The following is a 20,137-nucleotide window of genomic DNA, read 5'->3' as shown; positions in this document are numbered from 1 at the left end:
ACACACACTCATGTCCTGTTTCTTAACTGATATCTAATAATTATATATAATTTTTATCTAAAAAGTTTAAATTTTAACATAATTTGCAAATATAACTCAAATCATAATTTGATATTTTGCGCGGGTACTAATACTAGTGTAATTAAAAGTGAATGGACCCCATCCATCTCAATATACTCCCTTGACCTATTTCGCTAACCTTGATTTAAAATTCCTATCTTGGACCTAAAGTGTCCTATTTTGTAAATTTAAAGGATTTTATTTGTTCAGTATCATATAAAAAGGACGAATAAATCAATCCCTAAACTTAATTGGTCATAAGTGACTAATCCCTTTAAGTTTTAATGAATAGTCCAAAGTCTCAGTTCTGAACTCCATTTTGGAACTCCTCTCAACACTTCCTTTGAGCCGAACCTCACAATGGCAAAAGAGCGAACAGAAACTCCGGAAGAGGAAAACGGAGCTCCATTTAAACGACACAGTCACAAATCAAAATCCAAAACGGAGTACGAATCCGAATCTGAACCCGAACAAGAACCGAAACGAGAAGCGAAAAAGCACAAGAGAAGTCGAAGTCGAAGTTCGAGGAGAAGATCACGGGACGATTCGTCGGATTCGGATTCTTCATCATCCGGAGAAGATTCGTATTCGGACTCCGAAGATTCTTATTCAGATTCAGATACGGAGTCGGGTAGTTCGGAGTATTCGGATGAGTCGGAGGATGAGAGGAGGCGAAGAAAGAGGAGAGAGAGGAAAAGAAGAGAGGAAAAAGAGAAGGAGAAGAAACGAAAGCTGAGGAAAGAGAAGGAGAAGAAGAGGAAAAGAAAGGAGAAAGAGAAGAAGGAGAGAAAGAAGAAGAAGAAGAAGAAAGAGAAGGGGAAAGTTGGTGCTGTTACGAATTCATGGGGCAAATATGGAATTATCAAGGAAACTGATATGTGGTAAGTTGTTTTTCTCCTTTCTTGGCTTCACTTTAATTTAAGTGTTACTAGTGTTACTTTGCTTACATGTTCCAATCAAATGGTAATGAGTTACAACACTTCACAAAATAAGTCATTTTTGGATAATATTTCCTGGAAAATGTTTTCCAATGTTTAACTGGCGAGTGAAAAATATTCAGATTGACAACAAACAATGTTTAGAAGATAGGAAAGTGTTGTAGTGAATTTTTTGGGTGTTATGGATTGATAATGTCAAAGCAACACAAACACTTATCGTCCAGAAAGCATTTTCCGAAAGATATTTCTGTAACACACCTAAGTACTTGATTGTGTAAATATTTTCTGCAGTTTGCATAGAACATAAACTCTTACAGCTTGTTTGGATGGTTGTTACTCGTTGTATAGTATTGTATTGTTATCTCAAAACAATGTTTGTTTTGATTGTTTCATTAAAATTGGTTGTATTGTATTGTTAAATTCATTGTTCCGGAACAATAAAAAGTCTTATTTTTTGAAACAACCGATTTGATGTGGTGAGATTGTTTTCTATTTTTCTTTCCAGTTATGTCCTAACTTATTATTCCATAATTCTATTTTTACCGTTTACCCTTTTTTTTTTTAAATTTATTATTTTAACTCAAAATCTCCCATCTATAACATACTTTGTCTTCGTCCCTTTTTTCCAGAACTTCTGACGCTTCCAACTCCAACGTAAAATTGCTAATTTTGTTAGAATTTGCATGAATTTAATTGCTTAATCTATTTATAAGACATATTTGGTGATAAATTAGTAGAAAGGGGTTTTCTTAAATTATTTTTATGCATAATTCTTGATAAATTTAATATTTAAACAATTGAGGGTATTTTAGTAAACTTATCAGTTACAGTACAGTACGATACATTCAAATCAAACAGCAAAATGTTATTTAACAACCGCAAACAATACAATCTATCCAAACATTGTATTTATAAAACGATACAATACAATACAACACAATACAATACATTATAAAACGATGGGTAACAACCGTCCAAACAAGCTGTTAGGGTAGAGCAGCTTGTCCCTATTTGTTTGAGCACCAACATATAGAAAAATTAAACAAACGATTAGTTTGCTTTAGTCATTGTCCTTAAAGTGAAGAAGGTCATCTTTATTAAAGAAATGTATATGCCCAAAACTATTGGTTGATTCAAGCTTAAAATGAGGCCGGTTGATTCTTTGATTTGGACTGTCGGCAAGGATAGAACTTTCTCTGTGAAAAGCTGTTACGACAAGCTGTTACGACAGGTTGATAGAACAGTCAAATCACAGAGATAACTACTGGCCTTGGAAGATTATTTGGAAAACCAGAGCTCCAGTTAAGGTAGCTTGTTTTGGGTGGATAGCAGCCTGGGGAGCGTGTTTAACTCTGGAAAATTTGCAGAGAAGAGGTTTTAGCCTGTGCAATAGGTGTTACCTATGTGAAGAAGAGCAAGAATCAGTGAATCATCTTCTTCTGCATTGCAGAGTATCTAGGCACTGCTGGGATCTATTTTTTAGCATCTGTGGTATTTCTTGGGTGATGCCTCAATCTGTGACGGGCTTATTAGAAACTTGGCAATCCCAAAGAGTACCTAGAAGGCTGAAACAAATGTGGAGACCATTCCATTGTGCATTCTATGGACCTTATGGCTGGAAAGAAACAAGGCTTGCTTTGAAGGACATAGAAATAACATTATTAGAATTAAGAATATATGTCTTCATAATCTGTATTTTTGGTGTAAATGTAGCCAGTTAGGAAATCTGAATCAATTTATGGACTTTCTAGAGGTGTTAGGAGGGGGAGAATAGTTTGCTGATGTTGTAATTTGGGATGTTTTTATTGTACCATCTTGGTACCTTATTAATAAGATTTTTACCTTGTCAAAAAAAAAAAAAAAAAAAAACTTAGAATGAGGCCGGTGGATTTCTTGTAAGTATGAAGTTTGCCAGGTCTGATCACCTTTTATCACCTTTGAGCTTTAGGTTTGGGCAGGAAGAAGTGTGAGATTTAGAACTATTAATATTAGATAACTTTTAGTTTACCTTAAAGACAAATTAGTTACTAATCCCTGTGTCCAACTTATGTGTCATACTTTTCTGTTTAGTCCGTTCCAAATAGAATGTCATACTTTCTTATTTAGAAATAATTTAGGCCAAATACATAGATAGCCCCTCAAACTTGGCACGAAATTTCATTTGGACATCTCTAACTTGAACACTTGTACATGTCAAATATGTGTCGGTGGACACAAGAGTTAACAAATCCAAATGCGTGTAATACAAACGCCAATGACATGGCAATCAGACAAATAAAAAGCAGACATGTGATTAAAAGGAGAAGAATAAAAAGACACCTTGGCAAGAAGGTACATGTTGACTTCTTGGTCTTTTCTCCTTCGATTTTTAGTACTCTAGCAATACCCCTTCTCTTCCTTTTATTTTTCTTGTTTGGTTATCTTTATCAGAAAAAGCCAACTCATGCCTCTCATTGCATGCTGCCGCCACAACCGCCCCAAGTATCCAATTTCCATGTCAACAACGAGATCTTGGTCTCTGTTTCAGGAGCTAACTTCAGGGTCTTTGTTTCAGGAGCTAACAGTCGAAACTAAATTAGACAATGCTTTCAAAACACAGATGGAACTCTAGCTTGGTGTGAGAAAAAAAAGAACAGATCTAAAATTCATGGATGTACAGAAGTACAAAAGGAAAAAGACGAAGGATATAGAAAATAGTGCAGGAGGAGTAAATATGGTAAAAACGAATTACCCTGATTTCATAGCCTAAAAACATATCTTATGTACTAAGAATATAATTAGAAAGTGCAATAATGTATTTGGCCGGGAACTTAGCAGTTAGATACAAGTAAACTTGGGGAGAGTTTCAACTGACACTTCAAAGTTCTTAAGACGCCAGAGGTAGATTAAGGCTTAAGGTACAGTGAAAAAACATACCCATGAGGATAAAAGTGTTAAGCTGGCTTCTTTCAGTGTAATATTTATTACATTTGTAAACTAATTCTTAGTCTTAAAATTTTTCTTCTAATTTTGCAAGGTACTGAGAATAAGTGAGATTAAGTATAAGGAAGGTAGAATTTCTTTTCTTCCCACTTTTTGAAGCTCTTTCATAATGATGAAAATGGAAGATGAAGGGAACACTAGCTTTTTCGGTAGTGAGGATGGGAAAGACAGTTTGAAGAACCACAGTTTAGCAATTAGCCATTTCAATGATATCTCACACGCCTCATTCCGGGTAAAAAACACTCAACTTGCCATTTCAGCATCAAGTGCTCAAAAAATTAAAATAAGATAAGTGTTCAGATGGTCATTACTGAAGTAGAAATGTCTAAATGAAATTTTTTGACAAGTTTAAGGGGTTATCTATTTATTTTAATTTAACTTTAAACTTTTAGTTTTACTGTTAGTGAGATGATTTATAGCCTAAGTTCGGACTATTCACTTTCCGTGTCCCACCTGTGTCGATTATTTATAATAATATTGATACTATTTTGCAAAGCCGTATACCACAAGACTCGGCATACATGTGCGTCTATGGTGCTCGGACTCTCCGAAAATGTCGCCGGGTGCGTGTCGGATTCTCCAAAAGTAATGTATTTTTGGAGGATCAGACACGGGTGCGGTAGCATTTTGGAGAGTTCGCGCCTCTGTTATCAAAGGCGAAAAGCGCAGAAAAGCTCTAAGGTCTGTTAGGGCTTTAAGTGCAAAGCGCAAATAAAGCGTGGACTTTAAGGAAGAAAGGCGCAAATAGAGTAAAACTACAAATATGTATGTGTAGTTCAAGACTAATATCTATAAGCATGAATACTAAATATATATGGACAAAAATTGAAGAGAATTTACGATAAAGTGAAATATCAATTGTTTAGTGTCGCCTCTTTAGGATTGCGCTTATTGGCAAGGAAAAGCATGCCTTAGTGCCTTGATGACACACTGAAGCGCCCGTTAAGCGAGGCGAAGCGCTCAACGGGTTTTGAGCCTCGCTTTAGGGCTTAAGCGTGCTTTTAAGCGCGCCTTTGATAACACACTCCACGCAACATAGATGTGCGTTGCATGTGCCGAGAAAACTTAGTAATATAGATTATATGTCTACTACTACCAGTGTTTTAAAAGGCATTTTTGGGACTCGCCCGGGGCTCGACCCAGGGCGGGGCACTTGCAAAACGCCCTGGGGCTTAGTTCTGTGAGGCTTACGCTCCAAGCGCTCGACCGTGCGCCCTAAACACGCCTAACGCCCAACGCTCGGGGATCACCTAACAGTTCTAACGCAAATCACGTGTCGAATTTCCTAATTAATATCGTTGACCTTCAAAATTCTTTAACAAATTAATGATAAAAGTTTTATTCATCGATAGAAATATGAAGATTGAGCATAACTCTAATAATGAGACATAGTATTGCGAATTTATATATTCACTTGTTATTGGTCGTGTTTTAGTTCATTTGTCCCTCCTTGTTATACACTTTTATTAATTTGATATCTTAAACTAATTTGTATTTATTCATGAAGGAGTAATATTTTAATTATCGTACTAATAACAACAACAACAACAACAACAACAACAACAACCCAGTAAAATCCCACTAATGGGGTATGGGGAGTGTAGTGTGTACGCAGACCTTATCCCTACCCCGAAGGAGTAGAGAGGCTGTTTCCGAAAGACCCTCGGCTCAAAAAAACAAAAAGACAAAAGGACAAAAAGGAGACAATATTAGTATCACAACAACAATCATAGGAAAAATAGGAACACCATGAAATCCGGAAGAAAGATGCAAAGCAAAGGGAGACAATATTAGTATCGCCACAACAATTATAAGAAAATTATCGTACTAATAAGATTTTATTAATTATTTACTTTTAGGAAGGTAAAATGTGGAGTTTGATCATTTTTTTTTAAAGAAATTGTAAGTTTTTAATAATTTGAAAGTTAAAGACGTTATACGTGATTTGTATGCATTAGTTATACTTAAGAATCATGCTATATATATATATATATATATATATATATATATATATATATATATATATATATAGTTTTCTTCAATTTTTATGCAATTTTATCTGTTTATAAATATTTACTATCATTATATTATTTTATAAAATATTAAAAATTAAATACCTATGGGGCTTACGCCCCGTGCCTCGGGGCTTACGCCTCACTGAGGCATATGTAAAACGCCTCGCCTTACGCCCACGCCTTTTAAAACACTGACTACTACTTACATGGCATTTAATGTGCTGTATCCTTTTTTGATGTAAGCAGAACATATTGTTTTTCTTTTCCTCTTGCAAGTGAATAAAAGCACCAAAGGTGGTGCAAGCAGGTAGCTTTTGAGTTTCATATAGAACATGTAACCGCCCAATGATCAGCCAAACTATTGCCCGACTAAGCTTTGGTAGCCAAACCAAACTACTAAACATTTCGCTTAGGCTGCATATTTTTAACTTCACCATAGAGATCTTATTCTTCAGGAAAACAAACAAAGAAGGAAAAGAGGTATTCGTATCTCATCTTTGAAAGTTGCTTTATCAGCCTTGACTAGTCATCCATTTGCTGCCCCATGCAACTTATGCCATCGTAATTACTGCACTCCAGTCTCCAACCTCCCGAGTAATCTTATCTCAATTTTAGTTGCTTTTTCTTGTCATTGTTGCCTTTGTTACAGTCCTGTATTCTTTCCGGTCAGTCTTTATAGTAGCTCTTTTTGCCCTAATATCATCAGGGATGAACAAAAGCCCCTGCCCAAACAAAACAGGAAAAAAAGAAAAAGGAAAAACCAAAATAACCCAGATCCTCTTCCTCCGTATTTCAGGCAGTTGCAGTGTTGATATTAAGTTTATAAATAATTTTACAGGGGTGTAGCCAGAATTAGTCCTTGCTGCCCTACTCAACTTTTATATGTTTCTTTATTGTAGGAACAAGCGACCAGAGTTTACCGCATGGTTAGCAGAAATAAAGCAGGTACATAGTGACTCTTTAAGCCTATGCATGTTGATCATTCATGCGAGAATTGTTTTTATAAATTTTTTGAATAGGTCAAACATTTTCTTTCTAGCGCACTATAGTGCATTTTCAAAGGTCCTCCTGAAAAAGCTCCCATTGCACAATACTTATCTATGTTCTCTTTCTAGACAAGTCTGTATAAGATATTACATCTAGTTGTGGAAGTTTTCATTGCTCGTGTCATTTATAGGTGAATCTGGAGAGTCTGCCAAACTGGGAAGAGAAGCAATTATTCAAGCAGTAAGTAAATCGAGAAGGGAAAAGTTAGTTATTATTAGCGCTTGATCCTCCCTTTTCTATACCTCTTTTTAAGCAATATATGCAAGGAACTTCCAGTTTTTGACAGTCAGTTATTGTGTAGATTCATGGAGGATCATAATACTGCAACCTTCCCTTCTAAAAAGTAAGGCTACTGCACTATTTCAATCCAATTTCTTTTTCTTTTTGCTTTTTTTGGGTGAGGTGTGGGGCTTCCGTTCTATATTGATTATGAATATCGTATAGAGTTTGGATGTTTGGGTGTGAAGCTTCTAGTTCCTTCTGGGAAGTTGTGTGTTTGTACATACACACAGAGACAGGTGTAAAGATGCTTTTTATCCAAGTGTGTCAGCAATTGCAATGCTTTTAATCATCTAACAGTACTTTTGTTATTCTTCATGGTTGCAGGTATTATAACCTTGATGCCTATTATAGACGTAAAATGGAAAAGGAAAACAAAAGAGGTATCAAGAAGGTCGTGGATACTGAACGTACCGTCTTCGATGATGAAGAACAGCGCAGGTAAGTTAGTTATGTGCTGCTTAACATTCTTTGCTCTCTTTTGTAAGTTGGCATTTATTTGCTGATGTTGGAAGTCCTGCTTCGTTGAATCATCTGGAACCAACTTTCATGATTCCAATTCATGCTACTTACTGGCCAGAGTCTCTGTCGCCGTTTCATTAAAAACGGTCATTTTTAGATTGGCTACTATGACTAGTATGAAGTCAATTGGGGGCACGTCACGAATTTGAATCCTGTATGGGAACCAAGTCTGGTATTAAATTGGAGAAGGCTAGAGGGGTGTGCCCGTTATTCCACGAGTTCCGATAATAAAACAACAGATTTTATAAAAAAAAGAAAACTATGAAGTCATTTGGGAGTCACCAAGAAACCTTCCATTGTTCTAATGTGGTCTTGCTCTTTGAAACTCTTTTAACAGAATCACTATCCTTCCGTAGTGGTATAGCTTATAGCTTTGCGCCATTACCGTAGTTTAATCTTTCAGAAGTGGGACCACATTATAATGCCAAAAGATGGTGGTATTATTCTAGCATCCTGGAAGCCATATAATCCTAGGTTAGCAAGTACCTTATAGTTAAACATACTAGAGTATTGTTTACTGAAGATAAGTTATAGAGCATAGCTTTTGTCATTGAAAGGGAAAAAAGAAGGTAAGTTTCATCTGTGCACTCAATTGTATAGGCTTAGTTCTTGATTTGTTACCTAATATGCTTCTGTAGGCAAGAATTGCTGCGAGAACGTGAAAAGCACAAAGAAGAACAGGTGGAAGCATTGAAGCGGGAGATGCAGAGTGGAATGGTATATTTTCTGCTAACTTTGTCCTTTTCCATATAACAAGTGAAAGTTCGTGATATGACAATTCCTTTTTTTCTTTTGTAAATTTGAATCTCTGAAGGCACAAGCAATGAAAGAACAAGCTCAATTAAAAGAAGAGATGGCTTATCAATATAAGCTTGGCAACTTCGAGGTGAGAATAATCCTGCCATTTCATGAGACTCTAATTGATCATACACTACTCTTTTTCCAGTCATTGATCGTATTTTCTGATGTCCTGATAGGCTGCAGCTGCTATTCAAAGACGTTTGGACCCCGATATTCCTATGTAGATGAGGTCCTTCAAAATTTTGTTCTAGGCTGCCTTAGGCTACTTGTTCTGCTTTCCATTTTGTTGAGCAAATATGATTGCAGATTCTTCAGCAAGTCTGCGCTTCTGTCTTACTAGATATTACTAGGCTAGTTGAGTTAAAACCTGGTTCATGTACTATTCTGTAACATTATCTGCCCTCCATCTTTTTACACTCTGCTCCACCATAATGATGTTAATCTCTAGTGACAAAATTACTTGCATTTAGACTGTCATCCCCCGCCCCTCGGTCCCCGAGCGCCTCAGCTCATGCTTTCTTTTTTCTTGTGCTTGCTGCTATTTTTTCTTAAACAGCCATCTTCTCCTTCATAGGTTGGGATTGCACCGCTGTAAACTCTTAGCCATGTTTTGTGGAAACCGTTATACTATTTTCTTGCTCATACCTGTTCTCTGAGTTTACTGAAAAATTCTCCCCTTGATGCTGTATATTGAAAGAATGTTAAAGGAGCTCAAAACCAATTTCTATTTTAAGAAATCTGGATTAGTATTTGAAGCGTTGCAAATAAGTAATGAGATACAAGAAGTCAAAGGAAAAAAAAATAGAGTACGAAAATGAGAAAGGCACAAAACAAATGAGAATCTGTTACTGGAAGGGGCGACAAGCCAAAACCTGAACTCAGTATACCGAATGTGCATCAGTATGCTTTGCTCCATTTTATGTTTGTTTTTGTATTGATGATGGGTGAAACTTAATTTCATTCAGAAAGGCAATAGAAAAGGATGCACTCAACATACATCTTTTCTTTTTAATTTTCCAGCCGTGTCTGATACTCATCATGGAATCCGACTAATGGCGCCGCTTTAGGCCCATTAAAAGGGAAACACTCCCTATTAACATTTTTTTCATTTTCAAGCTCGAACTCGAGACCTTTAATTAAAGGTAGAAGTATCTTATCTATCCCATTGTAACGCTTGGTGTTAGCATATCTGTTTAACCATAGCTGAACTCAGTATACCCAGTGTGCATCAGTATTTTATGCTCATTTTTATTTCCATTAGAGTTTCTAGATCATTGATATACTGATGCTTTTCTTTTCAGTTTCATTTTTTTTTTTGGTCGAGATTCATAGAGTTTTTATTTGCTTAAACATGACATTTACATGTGTCTTGATTAATGAACGTTTTCCACAGAAAAAAAAGTTGTCATTTAGAAGATGTCTTAGTAACGAAGAATCCTAGAGATGTTTTGTTCGGTACATTGGTGGCTACAAGGGCACGTAAATAGGGTTCTGCACAAGATAACAAAGTTCTCAACAATGCAAGATTCCCATTTTCTTTTCCTAAATCTTTATATTATCTCTAGCCCGAAAAAGACACCTCGAATTTTCTGCATATATGAGTAATTGGACCAAAAGAGTGTTATACAGAGACGCAAAAGACGTTAAGTCATACATATTCTTGAGTACTTACTCACAATGTCACCTGGAATTGAAGAAGAGAGCGTTGATACACTTTCAATGAATGGAAACAACAAAATGCAAGTCAAAAACTTCATTTGGTCTGAGGAAGAATGGCCTACATTAAAGCACGACGATTTCGGAGGCGTAAACGACGATATTCCAGTGATTAGTCTTAACAATGGTATTTGGGAAAATCAAGAATTTTACGAAAATATCTGTCAAGTTATGGTGAAAGCAAGTGAAAAATGGGGATTCTTTAAGCTTGTAAATCATGGGGTGCCTAATGAAATTGTTGAAAATTATACCACTCGTTTGCACGAGCTTTTTGATTTTCCTATGGAACAAAAACTCAAAGGTGGCAAAACATCAAATTTGCCATTGGGTTATTATGCCTCAAATCCTGAGTATGGGCAAAATTTGCCTTGGGCTGAAGTGTTACAGCTGCTGCAGTCACCAGAAATGGTTGTCGAATTCGCGAAAAAGGTCTATGGTGACCAATATCACACATTTAGGTACGTATATATACAATGTAAAACTTATATCCTATCCAATATTAAATTATGTAACGATCTAATCTAAATGTATAATATGTTTGAGAAAATACTTATTATTGATTTTATTATTTTATTATATCTTCAACATGCTCCTCCATGCACGAGTCTGATTCATTTTGATAGGCCAAACATGTTAAAATTCTATCTTGATGAAGGGTGATAGTAAGATTTTAATCCATAATCGAGGCCTGCTCTAATAAATACTATTATGTTAACCGTTAAGTTGTGTGACTATACTTCATATAGGTTTAAATCGTTAGATAGAGTACAATTTTATTTACTCAGTCCAATGTGCTACTCGCTATTTGTGGAATTACACTGGATATGTTGTTGTATGTGCTGCTTTTGATCGAGCTAATTGGCTCAACAATCAAGATTTATATATGCATGGATGCACTATATATTTTTATGCCAAAAATGCTGATTTTGACTCTGATAACACAGCAATGCAATGATAGAGTACATGAAAGAAATGGACAAGCTAGGAATGATTATATTTGAGATGTTGGCACATGGATTAGGCCTTGAAAATGACTTCTTCAGCAAAAACTTTGAAGAAAAGGAGGCTACATATTTTAGGATAAGCAGATATCCTCCTTGTCCTCTCCCAGAAAAGATAGTAGGGATAGGGATTCATTCAGATCCCCAAACCTTAACCATATTGCATCAAGACCAAGTTGGTGGTCTTCAAGTCCTCAAGAATGACAAACAATGGGTTGGTGTTAGACCTCTTGCAAATTCATTTGTCATCAATATTGGTGACACCCTTGAGGTCATTCTCTCTCTATGTGTGTCTTTTTCGGCAGAGGCGGAGCCAGAATTTGAAGCTTATAGAAGGGCTGGCTCCGCCCCTTCTTTCAGTATGACGGAAATCATTTTTCAGGAAAATATTTTCTATTAAAAAGCGAAAAATCAGGTCCCTAACTTATGGACGGAAGCAATTTTAATTCTTTACGATTATCTTAAATCTTAATTTCCCATCACTTGTTCCAACCAACATTTTGACATTGTTATTACTTATTCCTATCAATTTTTAATACCAAGAAGTTTCTTCAAAGTACTATCTGATTTGGTAATATTATTATTAATTTTTAATATGTACTTTTTAGTAAAAATAACTCACCAATAAACACCAGAAAACATTTTCGAAAGAAATTATTTTCCATGAATTTCATGAAAAAATGACTTACATCATGCAAATGCACATCTTTGTATTTTCAACTTTCAAGTAATTATAGTCCTTTTGTTTTTCTAGCAGGCTTGGACAAATGGAAGATTAAAGAGTGTTATACACAGGGCAGTAGTGAATAAGGAGAAGCAGAGGCTATCAATAGCATATTTCATGAGTCCAACAAGCAGTGCAACTATTGAATGCCCTCCTCAGCTTATTAATCCATTTTCTAATCCAAGAAAATATGAATCTTTTACATGGGCTGAACTGAGGCATCTTCTTTTAACTACAAGGAGAGTTAGGGGCAAAGCTGTTGCCCTCAATAAATTCCTTATTTCTAATTGAAAATCGATAGAGAATCTATTTTGTAAAAATACTATCGGTTAAGTGAATATACTCTAGAGTATATGAATAAGAAGTCTCGGGTGAATACGACTGGAAATGAAATTTCAGTTCAAATGTGTGAAGTGTGAACTTGTTATTAAGGTAGTGAATTTGTCCGTGATTTGCGTGATTATAATAGAAATTAGTAATCATAAAGTGAGCTCTATTGTAATTTATTCGAGATAGAAGAAACAAAAAATTTCATTTACATGCACACAAAAGTTAATTATATAAATTGATTTAATCACAAATATAAACATTTTTCGTGTTAGCTAGCTCCAACACTCTTAGCCCCCGCTTGATCATAGATTTTGTAATTTTTTTTTTCAATTTGTTTTTGATAAATACCTGTTTGTTTATAGATTTTATCCATTAGTTGGCAAATTTTCAAATCCCAAAACTAGCTTAAGAGCTGTTTTTGGCCCAAAATATTACCGTTTGGTTTTTAAAAAAATTTCAAAAATTACCCTAAACTTTTGTATTTTATAAAAAAGCCCACTTTCTGTTATTATAACTCAACTAATCTATATCTACTCACTTTTCCCTCATTAAACTCACGCGGCTTTGCCCTTCTATATAAACAGAAGAAAACCTTCGCCAAAGTTGTGCTAATCCATGGTAATCCACTGCAAAGACAAAATATGAAGGTAATTTGCTAAAATCTGCTAATATTTATATAAATTTTCTTTAGATTTGTTTCGCTTCTTTTGTATGAATTTTTTTCAGATTTGTTTTGCTTCTTTTGTATGAATTTTCTTCAGAGTTGGGTATTTTTAATAGTTTTTAAAATTTATGGGTATAAGTCACATTTTATGTTTTTTGAAGTATGTTTTGAAATATTATGTCCAAACAGATTTTCATCTTCAAACCAAACTTCACCCAAATCAAAATTTTTAAAATAAATTTAGGAATCTATAGTCAAACGCTAGCTTATTTTCATTCCTATAGTCTCTTTGATCCATTTTAAGCCGAGCGCTTTCTTTGACAGTGTCAGCTCGAACAATTTAATAGTTAAGAGACCACATTTTTTGAATCGTTGTGTTTTCTAAGATTTTTTACACGGCTGGTGTAAGAGGCTGGTTTATAATTTAAATGTTGCGGGCGCCATACTATTTTACAAAAATATACATACTTATATACGGGTAAAATCGAGCCCAATGAGCACCCCGATTTCCCGGTGAGGCAAACAGAGCAAGGACGTGACTGTAATGAATCGGAATAAGAGCAAGCAGCCCCTCGTATCGGGGCTCGGGAAAAGCACCTGCCCTCGGGGGTATCAGAGCCATGTCCTCCGGGTCCGGTTTGAGGATCAAGTCTTCGGAGAGCATTACCAAACATCCGCACATGACTAACAAAAGGCCGTGATGCCCAACCAGATATCACTACGTGAATCTCGGCCCGTATCAGCATAAAATCAGTGATTAGTGAAACGGAAGATTATTATCTTTCTTAAAATTGTACTTAGGGTAAAACTCCCCTACTGTATAAAGGGGGAAGCTTATTATTCATAAAAGACATAGTAACACGCATACCAAGGTAATTTATTTCAATACTCTTTGTTGTTCTAACTTCTTATTTTTGTTCTCAAGTTTTTCATAAGTGCAAGCTTGGAATCGAGGGTAGTTTCCTCATTGAGCCATTAACCGAGCTCGGAATTATTCTTATCATTGGTTTGACCATTTATTACGTCTTTCATTTGCTTAATCTAACGTCATTAATCACTCGTATTGAATTAATTCACATATTCTTAAAACCATATACAAATTCAATTGTTATCTATTTTTTTTAGGGTAAACAGTTTGGCGCCCACCGTGGGGCTAGGGATAATAGTGGTAATTTAATACAAGTTTCCATAATGCACTCTGTTTTACGCTTGTTCTTTGAGATTTTAATTTCAGGTCAAATTAAAAATGTCAAATCTCAATCTGCTCATTTGAACGTTGATGTTGAGTATGGCCAACATGGCGAGAACAACAATGTAGTGCCCAGCAACGAGGTGCCTCCTGTTGACCCTAATGGAGTTCTAGTCGTGGACCCAATCGATGCCAACTCACATCTGGCCATCGACACAAATTTCTTACCGACCCTAAAAACAGCATTCGCGGGGGAGCCTGATCGATAGCCTGGAGTACACACGACGGCGAAGGCGATAGTTCAATTTGCGGATGATCTTCGAAATGTTATAAGCTCAACAAGCGGTTATAGCCCAGTTGCAGAACCAAAGCTGCGCCCCTAACAGAGTCTAGCCCGAACTATCCCGGGAAAACACCCGCAAAAATGAACCAGCCACAGAAAGGGTAGGTGAAGTTGAATCCGGGACCAACCCCGAAATAATAAAGATGCTTGAGGTATTGAAAAAGAGGGTGGAATCGGGGGAAAATAAGATCAAAGCCAACGATAAAAAAGTGGAGACCTAACTACAAGGTTGATAAAATCCCAGGAGCACCACTGATACTGAAAGGAATGGATTCCAAGTAATTTGTCTAAAAGCCTTTCCCTCCGAGTGCAGCTCCGAAACCAATCCCAAAGAAGTTCCGTATGCCCAAAATTCCAAAGTATAACGGGACCACAGATCTGACTTATAAGGCTCCGTAAAATTTTTCCTAAAAATCCGATTTCCGTGATGCCAAAATAGGCGTAGAGGTTATATCACAGTTCAAACTTTTTGGGTTGAACAGTGCGTTGGGGAGTTGAAGGAAAATATTGGGCAGAAGTACGCATTTCTGCAGCTCATTCTGCGGCCGCAAAACCACTCTGCGGACCGCAGACTGGTCGCAGAGTGGGGCAGATTTCTGGGGCATTTTTGATGCCCAATTTCGCGGTCATTATGCGACCGCATAACCGTTTTGCGGGCCGCATTCTTGTCGCATATCCCGCCTTGGAATTTTTCGAAGGGAGGTTCTACGGTGCACTATGCGATCGCAGAACCGTTCTACGGGCCGCATAGTGATCGCAGACCAGGTCAGTTTTTTTTCAGTTTTGGCACCCAGTTTCGCGGTCATTTCGCAGATCGCATAACCATTATGCGGTTGCATATGCGACCGCAGAACCCGTTCCAGAGCTTTATTTTGGGGGTTTTTAAACTCGACCCAATTCCGTTAAAACACACCCCATAGACCATTTTGAGCACATTTCTGATATTTTAGAGTGAGAGTGAGAGTTCTTAGAGTGGGGGATCAGTCTTTAACTATTACCCATCAATTCTTGCTCAATCATTGAGGATTAACAAAGGAAGTCTTCACCATAAAGGTAAGAATCTTTATCCTAGCTCTCAATTTCGTAATCTTGTAAAAATAGGGTAATTAGAGAGGCAATTATTGGGTGTGGGGGGTTGTTGTCTTGCATGAATGTATTCTTGAAGTATGTGGGAAGATTGTGAGCTAAAAATAGTAGAGAGTGGGTTGGAAAGTGATGGAATCTTCCACAAAAGAGCCTTAGAACGTTAATACATACCTAGTGTTTGATAAAATGCTCAAATGAGCTAAAACCATAATCATCTTCCTAATTTTTGGTTCAACTTGTTATATTTCTAAAATAGATTGAAATTGCTAAGAATTCCGGATTATTTTATAGTTGAGAAGCTCAATTGAGGTATGTTGGCTAAACCCCCTTCTTCTTAGAATCGAATCCCACGGTGTTCATGTAATTGGAGTAAGTCCTTGATCATTATTGAATTGGCTTTTCCTAATGTGGTTGTGTTGAAGGATGTTTGTTCAATGTTTATTCTAAATGCTTCATCATGTCATCTTGACATTTGAGAATATGTTCAAAAATATGGAATATGTGTTAGGAATGTTAAAACTTCATGTCAAGACCGAAATAAAGGTTGTTATGCCAAATTGTATGAAAGGCCTCTATGTGCCTAAGATTTCCTAAATTGCTCATATGTGGATTAATGTCTTGAATGGGAAGCCATATTGATGTTGATAATGATAATGATATTTGAACGTGGAAAAGGGAACTAGAACTATGAAATATGTCCAAGTGCCAAGAATGACTTTGTAATTGTTAAGAAGTACGATGTGATATGATTGACTAAAGAAGGTAATGTCTCAAATGAGATGGCCTAGTCGATTAGGCTGAGATCGGACTCCGTGTAAGAACACGATGGTATTGTGGATGAAATTATGGTAATGTTTCAAATGAGATGGCCTAGCCGATCGGGCCGTAATCGGACGCCATGCCGCATACATGGTGGTACTGTCCTGAAAATTATAATGAAATTGTGGTAATGTCTCAAATGAGACGACATAGCCAATCGGATCGAGATCGGACTCCGTGTAAGAATACGGAGGTATTGTGAATTGTGGAATATCGGTACTAAAGATCACACAACCTAATAATATGGAAATTGACTTGAAAACGTATATGATCCTTAACTTATTGTTTTAATATTATTTGAAGCCCTTATTGAATTCTTGACTGTTCCTCTTGTATTATTATTCATTCTATTGAGTTGGTGTTTAGCTTTACATACTAGTACTATTCGACAGTACTAACGTCCCTTTTGCCGGGGGCACTGCATCTTTAAATGGGTGCAAGTGGTTACATAGCAGACAGTGTTGATCACAGATAGTGCTGCATCCTCTTTTCAGCGGACTCGGTGAGCCCCATTTCATTTTGGGGTCATGTATAGTACCTTTTGTTTATATTGTGGTCACTTTTGAGGTATAGCCGGGGCCTTGTTGTCGGCACCATCTTGACTCTGTTTTGTATCTTTAGAGGCTACGTAGACGCTATGTGGGTTGTATATGGGTACTAGAAAGGTCAAACGAATTATGTTGTATTTTTGATTTTTGTTCCACTAAATCACAAAATGTATACCTTTTTGAAACTTAATAGGAAGTAGCAAAAATGAAATGGTTTGGTAATGTCTATGCATATGCTCCTTCTACTGGTTAGCTAATAAAAACATGCCTTCTCTTATCATGGGTGAGTTGGGTAGAAAGTATCTAACAGGCTTGCTTGGACGGGTTCACTCGGTTGAGCGCCGGTCGCGCCTCTCGAGGTTGGGGCATGACACGACTGAACACGTGACCTCCTACACATGTGCCATCAAGGAAAATGACTTAGAATATGATAGAATCGAGTCGGTGCTGCTGAAAAAGTTTGGAGAAACCCTATCTAAAGGAGCAATGATATGGTATCACAACCTACCCTCTAATTCTATTGATTCATTTGCTATGCTTGTAGATGCCTTCGTAAATGCTCATGCCAGGGCCATCAAAGTCGAGACCAGAAAATCGGACCTTTTTAAAGTGAAACAAAGAGATAACGAAATGCTCAGGGAATTTGTATCGAGGTTTCAAATGGAAAGAATGGACTTGTCTCCGGTTGCAGACGATTGGGCCGTTCAAGCATTCACTCAAGGACTCAACCCCCAAAGCTTCTTGGCTTCACAGCAGCTGAAACATAATTTGGTAGAGTACCTGGCGGTAACTTGGGCTGACGTACATAACAGATACCAATCAAAAATCAGAGTCGAGGATGATCAGCTCGGGCCCCCTCTGGGTCCGTATATCCCATCAGAACTAATGACAGGTCTAAAAGAATCATCGATCATGAACCAATACCAAGCATAGATCGGTATCAACCGTATAGCGGAGATCGAAGGGGCAAAAGATCCAGACCTAACCCTGCGAGGAATGAAAAAAGAGCGATCGAGGTCATAATAACTGGGGACTCATGAGCAAAAATAATTTCGACAGGCCAGTCGGGGCAAGGGAGGCACCGAGGTTATCAGAATACAACTTTAGCATCGATGTTGCCGGCATCGTATCAACCATCAGACACATCAATGATACCAAGTGGCCTCGACCATCGCAGTCCGATCCTGCCCAAAGAGACCCCAACCTGATGTGTAAGTATCATGGCACTCACAGCCACAAGACCGAAGACTGCAGACAACTAAGAGAAGAAGTGGCCCAGTTATTCAATAACGGACACCTCCGGGAATTTCTACGTGATCGAGCCAAGAATAACTTCAAGAATAAGGACTCCAACAAGCAGACCGAATAAGAGAAACCTCAACACATCATCAATATGATAATTGGTGGAGTCGATATCCCCCAAGGGCCAATGCTGAAGCGCACTAAGGTGTCCATCACAAGAGAAAAGTGAACCCAAGATTACATGCCGTAGGGGACCATCTATTTCAACGATAAAGACGCTGACGACATCGTGCAACCGCATAACGATGCACTGGTAGTTTCTGTACTCATAAATAAATCTCGAGTTAAGCGTGTGTTGATTGATCTAGGTAGCTCGGCCAATATCATCAGATCGAGGGTCGTAGAGCAGCTGGTTCTACAAGACCAAATTATGCCTGCAGTCCGGGTCTTAAACGGATTCAACATGGCATGTGAAACTACTAAAGGGGAGATAACCCTGCCAGTGAACACCACTGAAACCATTCATGAAACAAAGTTCTACGTCATTTAAAGGGATATGAGGTATAACGCAATATTCAAAAGGCTTTGGATTCATAACATGAGGGCAATACCTTAGACACTACACCAGGCATTGAAGTTCCCCACACCGGGAGGGATCAAGACAGTTTATGGAGAACATCCGACCGTAAAAGAAATATTCGCGGTCGATGAGGTGATCCCGATGTCCGCACTCTCGACATCATTGAACCCGAAGTTAGTTAGGAAGGAAGAAACTAAATAGCAATCACCGACATCGGCCCCGACCGAATCGGGGAAGCAAGAGGCAGGCGAGGATGATGATTACGAAGTTCCTAGGTCGTTCATCGCCCTTGACGATTCCGATGCCATCAAGTCGACAGTCGAGGAGCTGGAGCAAGTCATATTGACTGAACACTTTCCCGATCGAAAGGTATACTTGGGCACGGGGTTGACTCCCGAGCTCAGGGAAAAACTCATTAAATTACTTATAGCTAATATGGATTGTTTTGCTTGGTCTTATCAAGATATGATAGGGATCCTACCTGAATTAACCACTCATAAGCTGAGCTTGGACCCGATTTTCCACCTGATCAAACAGAAAATGAGGCCTTAGTCTGAAGGCAAGCATGCGTTCATCAAAGACGAGGTATCAAAACTCCTTAGAATTGGTTCCATTCAGGAAGTTAAGTACCCGTATTGGTTGGCTAACATAGTGGTAGTGCCTAAAAAGGGAAATAAATTAAGAATGTGTGTAGATTACAAAGACTCGTGCCCCAAGGATTCTTTTCCTTTGCCTAATATCGATCTCATAATCGACGCAATGGCCGGACATGAGATACTCAGCTTTCTCGATGCCTATTGCGGGTATAACTAAATCTGGATGGACCCGGGCGATCAAGAAAAAACATCCTTCATCACTAAATTCGGCACCTATTGTTATAATGTAATGTCGTTCGGACTAAAAAACATCAGTGCCACTTATCAACGCCTAGTAAACCAGATGTTCGAAGAACAAATAGGAAAATCAATGGAGGTTTACATTGACAACATGTTAGTTAAGTCCCTGCGAGCAGAGGACCATTTGGAACATTTGCAGGAAACCTTCAACATACTAAATTAATACAATATGAAGTTGAACCCGGAGAAATGCATATTCGGTGTCGGGTTAGGGAAGTTCCTTGGATTCATGGTGTCCAACCGGGGGATCGAGATCAATCCCAACAAAATCAAAGCTATAGAAGACATCACCATGGTGGCCAATGTCAAGGCCGTTCAAAGGCTAACCGGGCGCATAGCCGCCCTGGGTCGGTTC

General features: G+C 37.6%; 2 protein-coding genes across 2 annotated transcripts; both read left to right on the top strand.

Moving 5' to 3' along the window:
• The first annotated feature begins 343 nt into the window (after positions 1–343).
• LOC104114664 (uncharacterized) lies at positions 344–9,109 on the top strand. Its single transcript, XM_070177191.1, has 8 exons — positions 344–941; positions 6,895–6,940; positions 7,173–7,222; positions 7,344–7,385; positions 7,649–7,762; positions 8,482–8,560; positions 8,658–8,729; positions 8,821–9,109. Exons 1-8 carry the CDS (start codon positions 421–423, stop codon positions 8,866–8,868), a joined length of 972 nt encoding a protein of 323 aa, XP_070033292.1. The 5' UTR covers positions 344–420; the 3' UTR covers positions 8,869–9,109.
• Positions 9,110–10,200: 1,091 nt separating this feature from the next.
• Positions 10,201–12,610, top strand: LOC104114663 (gibberellin 20 oxidase 3-like). Its single transcript, XM_009625156.4, has 3 exons — positions 10,201–10,818; positions 11,305–11,632; positions 12,119–12,610. The coding sequence occupies exons 1-3, from the start codon at positions 10,322–10,324 to the stop codon at positions 12,374–12,376; spliced, it is 1,083 nt and encodes a 360-aa protein (XP_009623451.1). The 5' UTR covers positions 10,201–10,321; the 3' UTR covers positions 12,377–12,610.
• Positions 12,611–20,137: the final 7,527 nt, after the last annotated feature.

Source organism: Nicotiana tomentosiformis, chromosome 6, assembly GCF_000390325.3.
Source record: "Nicotiana tomentosiformis chromosome 6, ASM39032v3, whole genome shotgun sequence".
Taxonomy (NCBI): Eukaryota; Viridiplantae; Streptophyta; class Magnoliopsida; order Solanales; family Solanaceae; genus Nicotiana; species Nicotiana tomentosiformis.
Note: the sequence above shows the minus strand (reverse complement) of the source record. Positions and strands in the feature narration are given on the sequence as shown.

Bases quoted from the DNA above. Each gene is read 5' to 3' on its own strand.
- LOC104114664 (XM_070177191.1), top strand. From the start codon at position 421: ATGGCAAAAGAGCGAACAGAAACTCCGGAAGAGGAAAACGGAGCTCCA. The intron at 942-6,894 runs GTAAGTTGTTTT...TCTTTATTGTAG, and splicing joins ATCAAGGAAACTGATATGTG to GAACAAGCGACCAGAGTTTA. The intron at 7,386-7,648 runs GTAAGGCTACTG...TCATGGTTGCAG, and splicing joins GCAACCTTCCCTTCTAAAAA to GTATTATAACCTTGATGCCT.
- LOC104114663 (XM_009625156.4), top strand. From the start codon at position 10,322: ATGTCACCTGGAATTGAAGAAGAGAGCGTTGATACACTTTCAATGAAT. The intron at 10,819-11,304 runs GTACGTATATAT...CTGATAACACAG, and splicing joins GACCAATATCACACATTTAG to CAATGCAATGATAGAGTACA. The intron at 11,633-12,118 runs GTCATTCTCTCT...TTTTTCTAGCAG, and splicing joins ATATTGGTGACACCCTTGAG to GCTTGGACAAATGGAAGATT.